This window comes from Nannospalax galili, unplaced genomic scaffold, assembly GCF_000622305.1.
Source record: "Nannospalax galili isolate Female #2095 unplaced genomic scaffold, S.galili_v1.0 scaffold842, whole genome shotgun sequence".
NCBI lineage: Eukaryota > Metazoa > Chordata > Mammalia > Rodentia > Spalacidae > Nannospalax > Nannospalax galili.
The window spans coordinates 1,331,568-1,338,451 of NW_008349291.1; the positions used below are offsets into that span (position 1 = coordinate 1,331,568).

At 47.3% G+C, this 6,884-nt stretch overlaps 1 protein-coding gene across 1 annotated transcript in view; it reads left to right on the top strand.

Annotated features, from left to right (window-relative positions):
• Positions 1-3,760: 3,760 nt before the first annotated feature.
• Tmem150b (transmembrane protein 150B) overlaps positions 3,761-6,884 on the top strand; it is a 15,350-nt gene continuing 12,226 nt past the window's right edge. Inside the window, exons 1-5 of the mRNA XM_008846666.3 lie at positions 3,761-3,819; positions 4,077-4,157; positions 4,617-4,676; positions 4,779-4,846; positions 5,099-5,226. Of these exons, the coding sequence (XP_008844888.1) occupies positions 4,090-4,157; positions 4,617-4,676; positions 4,779-4,846; positions 5,099-5,226 (324 nt within the window). The 5' untranslated portion in view covers positions 3,761-3,819; positions 4,077-4,089. The remainder of the gene's footprint in view (positions 3,820-4,076; positions 4,158-4,616; positions 4,677-4,778; positions 4,847-5,098; positions 5,227-6,884) is intronic.

Below are 6,884 nucleotides of genomic sequence, written 5' to 3' on the forward strand. Positions count from 1 at the left end.
AAACTGAAAACAGTTCTCCAGGAGACTCTGACCAGCTGAGCAGCAGAGGGGAGATGCTCAGACTGTTGAGCTGTCTACAGGTTGTGCAGACAGCTCTAGGGCTGCAGCTTTCTTGAGTGGTCACCCATGTCGGGGTGGATGTATCAGTGACATACCTGCTTTTGAGTCAACCCTGCTCCTGAATGTAACCTTTCACCCATACTCCTGTTAGTAACCCCAATAAAAACTCTGGCTTACCAAGTTGGACTTTGGTGCAGTCACTACTTTGTGTGGGCTCCCTTTCTGGGATAATGACATGTGTGTCAATGTGTGAGTGAGTATGTGTGTTTTGTCTCCCCAGGAAACATCTCTCACACAACAGAACCTAAAGTCCTAGGTACTGAGACACCAGAGATCCTGTAGAATTCAAGGCCTAGAACTCCTGAGATTTCCAAAGAGGCCAAGTCAGTAGAATATTACACAGCCATAAAAAGGATGCTACATGTATCTCAGCTCCTGTTCTACTGTTGGTGGTGACACAATACCACAGACTGGGTAAGTTTTAAAGGGGAGCAGTTTATTTGGGTCTGATGTTGAGGTGCTACATCTGGTATTGGTTTCTTACCAGCCAAGTTCAGAGGTGGTACCAGATAACACAAGGTGGGAAACGGAGTTCACAGAGATTTAGCCAACTAGCTTTCAGTTAAGACAATCCATTAAACCACTGATCCAGTGAGTGAATGAATCCAGTCTTGAGAGGAGAACCTTAATCAGCTTTTACCAGTAGCAGGGATTGAACCCAGGATCTTGTGCATGCTAGTCAACTGCTCTACCACTGAGCCACATCCTCATCCTCCCTTAATATCGCATAATAAGGATTAAATTTCTTCAACATAAATTTTACAAAGACAAACCATAATAACACGGATAAACCTCAAGAACTGTATAAAAAGCCAGGTGTTCTGAGGCATGACCTGTAATCCCAGCACTTGGGAAGTGAAGGATCAGGAGTTCAAGGTCAGCCTCTGTAACATATCCAGTTCATGGCCAGCTTGGAGTACAAACTTGGAGTACAGGAGACCCTGTCTAAACAAACAACAAAAACACAGTATAGGGGCTAGAAAGATGACTTAGTGGTTAAGAGCACTTGTTGCTCTTCTAGAGGACCTGATTTTGGTTCCCAGCACCCCTGTCAGGAGGCTCACAGTTGCCTGTAATTCCATTTCCAGGGGATCTTTTCTGGCCCCTGAGGACACCCACACACATGTGGCATACATAGATATAGACACAAATTAAAAGTAATAGTAAAAAAAAAAATTCTGGGACTGGAGTAATGGCTGAATGGTTAAGAGCAGTGGCTGCTCTTGCAGAAGACCAGGGTTCAGTTCCCAGCGCCCACATGGTAGCTAACAACCAACCATAACTCCAGTTCCAAGGAATCTGACTCTTCTGGCCTCCAAGGGTATTGTATGCACATGGTACACCTACATATATGCAGGCAACATACTCATAACAAAATTTAAAAATTCTTTTAATCTTTTAGAAAATATTTATTATTTTTATTTTATGTGTATGAGTGTACTGCCTGCATGTGTGTAAATGCACCCCTGTCATGCAAAGCCTGAGGAGGCCAGAAGAGGGCTCGGATCCCCTGGAACTGGAGTTAATGAACAGTTTTTAGCTACCATGTGGGTGCTGGGAATCAAACCTGGGTCCTCTGGAAGAAGGACCTCTTAACTGCTGAGCCATCTCTCCAGCCCTCTCTTCTAATCTTAAAACAAAAAAGCAACACAGTATAAAGGCAAAAGAAACCAGACACAAAAGACTATGTAGGATAGGATTCAAATTCTATGAACAGCCCAGAGTATGTAAATCCATACAGATGGAAAATATTTACTGGTTGCAAGGACTTAGTGGGCAATGGTGGCTTCATGAACACAGAGTCTCCTTTTAGGGTAAAGAAAAATTTATGAACTAGGTGTGTGGTAGTGACACACATTGTGAATATACAAAATGCCCCTGGATAGTGAACTTGATTGTCTTTTTTGAGACAGGATCTTCCTGAAGCCCCAGCTGGCCTGGAACTTACTATGTAGACCAGGCTGGCCTTGAACTCACAGAGATCTGCCTGCCTCTTCCTTCTGAGTGCTGGGATTAAAGGTGCTTGCCACTAAGTTTGGTGACCTGAGTTTGATCCTGAGGATACAAAAGGTGGAAGGAGAGAATTGACTCCTGCATGGGTTCCATCCACTGCCTCAGATAAGCCAGGTGTTGTGGTACATGCCTGTAATCCCAGCATTCCCGGGGTGAAGGCAAGAGGATCAGGAGTTCAAGTTAATTCTTGGTTATATAGAAACTTCGAGGCAAAAAAAAAAAAAAAAAGGGAAACAAGAGAAAAGAAAAAAAAATAGGGTACTGAAGGAGGAGGGGGATAAAATCTGGATCTCAGGGTCCTCAGAGAAAGATGGGCTATGACCCAAACATGGGAGTACTAACTAGGGGAGGGGAGACAGAAAGTTGAAGAAAAATGGGGGCTAATTTTATTATTATTTTACATTTATTTATTTGTGTGTGCACGTGAATATTCCATGATGCGAGTGCTGCCGTCAGAGGACAATTTGGGGGAGTCAGTTCTCTCCTTCCCCGATGTGAGTCCTGCAAATCACACCCAGGTCCTCAAGTTTGGTGGCAGGTGTCTTTACCCACCGCCATCTTGCTAGGCTTTTATTATTGTTTATATATTTGTGTGTGGGAGTGTGTGTGTGTGCACGTGAATGGTGCGTGCATGCATGCTGAGGCCCGAAGAGGATGTCAGGTGTCTTTATTTATTGATCTCCACCTTATTCCCATTAGAATATCTCACTGGCCAGGAAGTTTCTCCCTCAGGCGAGGCTACCTATCAATCTCTTGGTATCTATAACCCCCAATGCTGGGGTTACAGGTACACACATCCATGCCTGACTTTTTATGGGCAAGTTGTCTTCTAACCTGAGTTTTATGCTGGGGGTTCAAACTCAGATCCTCTTGCATAGCAAGTGCTCTTACCCACTGAGCCGTCTTCCCAGTCCCTAATCCTGGTACTAGGGTGGCTGAGGCAGAAAGATCTTGCATTTGAGGCCAACCTGAGTTACATGGTGAGATCCTGCTTCAAATAAGAAGGAAAGAAAATGGTTAAAGCTGAGGAAGTAGTTGTTTTTAGGGGGGAAGAGGGATTTCAGAGGGCAATTTCATCACTGCCTTCCCTTTCCCACGTACACGTTGCCTGTCTGGGGAGCTCTGCCAGAGCAGAAAAAGGAAGAACAATCAGAGGGAAGGAGTTGGGATCACCGGGGTCTCACATCAAGCAGCCCAGGGACAGAAAGCAGAAACCCAGGACCAACAGCTGGCCTAAAGGTTTAGGACTTTAATTCCAGCTACCCAGGATGCTGAGGCAGGATGGGAAGATCCTGGTCAGCCTTGGATATAGATGAATCCAGAACTGAGGGTCTGGATTTGTGTACGTAAAGGTGGCTGGACCCCAGGAGCTACACGTATGCAAGTATTCCAAGAGGCTGATTTCGAGGTCTTGGGAGAGGATACAGCCTGGGGAATCTGGACACTGAACCCACAAAGTGGAAGGAAGTTAGGGGCTCTGTGAAGTTAGGGTGCTGCTGATTCACATTTGAGACAGGAAGTGGCAGTTTGGGTGTGAGGTCCTATAGAAAGTGACTGATTAGACCAAAGACCCAGAACCTTCTAGGCACTCAGCTTGGACTTTGCTTTTGCCACACCCCGAATCTCAGCCCTTCTTTCCTGACACATTACCTGGCTCCAAACCGCCAGGAAATTAGAGAACCCAAGGTAACTTGGAGAGGTGAAGACCTTAAGAGAACCGGGAGACTGGCAGATAAAAGGGAAGAGCTGAGGAGACAGGAAAACTCAGTTGATTAGGAACAAGACTGAGAGAAAGAAAAAGTGCCCTGAACAAGGGCTGGCCTGCATCAATCAGCTCATTAGTGCTGTGTTCCAGCCAATGGGGTCTCAGAGTCAGGAGGCCTCAACCTTATATACCTGAGGACTGGTTCCTTACTTGTGAGACCTGGCTTCTTTACTTCCAGGGCAGAGTCCAGCATGTGGGCCTACCTGTCCTTGCTGCCAGTCTTCCTAGCTCTATGGGCTATTGCTGGTGTCTGGATTGTGTAAGTAACAGGGGCCCAAGGGATACATGGATCTGAGGGAGGAGACTGGGGTCTGGACCCCTGGGTCTGAGGGCTGGGACCTGGACCCCTGGGTCTGAGGGAGGAGACTGGGGCCTGGACCCCTGGGTCTCAGGGAGAAGGCTGAGGTCTGGACTCCTGGGTCTGAGGGAGGAAGGCAGGGTCTAGACTCTTGGGTCTCAGGGAGGAGAGCTAGGGTCTGGACCCCTGGGTCTGAGGGAGGAGGCTGGGGTCTGGACTCCTGTTTCTGAGGGAGGAGGGTTGGGGTCTGGACTCCTGGGTCTGAGGGAGGAGGGCTGGGTTTTGGACTCCTACTTGTTGACAGAGGAGGGGGCCAGAAGTCCAACTTTGTTTTGTTAAGGCAAGCACGTGATTGGTTAACAGAAGGGAAAGCTAATCTTGAGAGCCCCTCACTGACTTCCTGTGTCCCTCCCACGTCAGTTTTGCAATTGCTGTGGCCAACAGGACTGTGGATCTCACGAAAGGCTTCCCCTACATCAGGTTGTTATGGCTGTGGGGGTGATGTGGGAGGAAGGTGGAGGGAGGAAGAGGGTCCATCCTTGACTTGGAGGGACCACAGGATGACCTCTTTATCTTCTTCAGTTACTGTGGGTCTTACGCCCCTCAGAGCTGCATTTTCAGCCAAATCCTCAACACAGGAGCTGCTCTAGGTAAATATTCTCCAGGCCATTCCCTTCACTGCTAGCCCAAAGCAACCGAAATGCCCCTTAGTTCCTCCTCCCCGAGACCCATCCCTCCTTCCTGCAGTTTCCCGAAATCTAGTATCCCCAGCTCCTTTTTTCTCTCCAATCTGGGAGTTTGGCTCCTACCCCTGACACCTGTCTCTTTCTGCTTTATGACCTCTCCATCTCCTGGGGACCCTGTGGTGAGTCAGACCCTTACTCATGTCCCTCTCCTCCCAGCTGTTTGGATCTGCATTGTGCGTTATCACCAGCTCCGGGACTGGGGCGTCAAAACGTGGCATAACCAGCTGATCCTGTGGTCGGGGCTCCTCTGTGCTCTGGGGACATCCATAGTAGGCAACTTTCAGGTGAGATGCGCTGGGTGCCAACCCGGGTTCTGTGCGGGAGTTTAGATCACAATTCCCACGTTTGGCTGCTCCTTCTGTGGACTCGGCTCGCAAGGCTTCCTGGGACTTGTAGTTCCTTGGTGGTCCTTGAGCTACACTGGCGCCACTAGTTGGACTTTCTGGACTGACCCAGCGGCCTGTGCTAGGCTGTATCCACAGAACCTCGTGGAACCTAAGGAGGTTGGGAGAATTTTGTTGCGACCACCTTTCCCCGCCTCATTTAATCATGAAATTATTGTTGCTGTTTTTACATCGATGAATTATTCCCTCTATAGGCAATCTCCACAGAACTCTAATTGGTCCCCTTTAAGCGTATCCCAGAGTGTTTAAATCAATGCATTCTTGGTGGTCAGAAATGAACAGAGCTTCATAGACTCTAGATCCCCCATTCATGAAACTCTGTGGATAATTATAGAATAATTGAATGGACAAAGGGTAGGAGAAATCTTACTGGTTTACTGGTTTATTTTGTTACTGTTTGTTTGTTTTAAGATGGGGTCTTTCTGTAGCCCCAGCTGGAACTTGCTATGTAGACCAGGCTGGCCTCGATCTCATAGAGATCCACCTGCCTCTGCCTCCCAAGTTCTGGGGTTAAAAGTGTGTACCACCCCTCCCCTTTGTTACTGTATTTAAAACATATTTTGTTATTTTTATTATTTTATGTGTATGAGTGTTTTGCCTGCATGTATGTAAGTGTTACTACATGTGTGTAATGCCTACAGAGGCCAGAAGGGGACATCAGATTCCCCTGGACCTGGAGCTACTGACAGTTGTTAGCTGCCATGTGGGTGCTGGGAATTGAATCTGGGTCCTCTGCAAAAGCAGCCAGTGCTCTTAACCACAGAGCCATCTCTTCAGGCCCCTTGTTAGAGTATTTTATGCTCTGTCTCTAATGTCCAGCCACCTCTGCTGGAATAATGGAAGCTTGGGAGGGGGGCTCTAAAAGGATACAATAGGATGTACAGACCAGAGGCTGCCCCTAGAGTCTTTTGTATAATTCACTTGCTTGTTCATTTATCTCTGTCCCTCAACCTACTGCTATGCTACTGTAATTATACCGCTTCTCCTTCCCACTGCCCCCTCTTTGAGAATGGATCTCAAGTAGCCAAGGCTGGCCTGAACTCACTATGTACTGGAGGAATACTTTGAACTCCTCTGCATCCTCCTGCCTCTACCTTCTGAGTGCTGGGATTACAGGTGAGCCCAGCTCCTGGTTTATGAGGTGCTGGGGAATCCAGGGTTTCATGAATGTCAGGCAAACCCTCTACTCACAATCCCTTCGCAGTCCTTATTATTATTTTTACATTGCTTTTCTAAGGAACTCATTTAGGCATTTCTCCAGTTTTCGCCTCCCTCGATGACTTTGTTTTGTTTTTTGAGACAGTTTGATTATATATCTAGACTGACCCTGAATCTGCATTTCTCTTGTCTCAGCCTTCAGAGCACTAAGATTATAGGAGAGCGCCACCCACCTGGCCTTCATGAAAATTTTCATTATGTTGTACCTCATCCACTGGACCCCCAAAAGACCACTGAGGACCCAACACACCAAAATGCAAAAGCAAAGGTTTATGGTTTATTCGGGCTTAAGCTCGGGCTCTCAGACCTCACCAACTCAA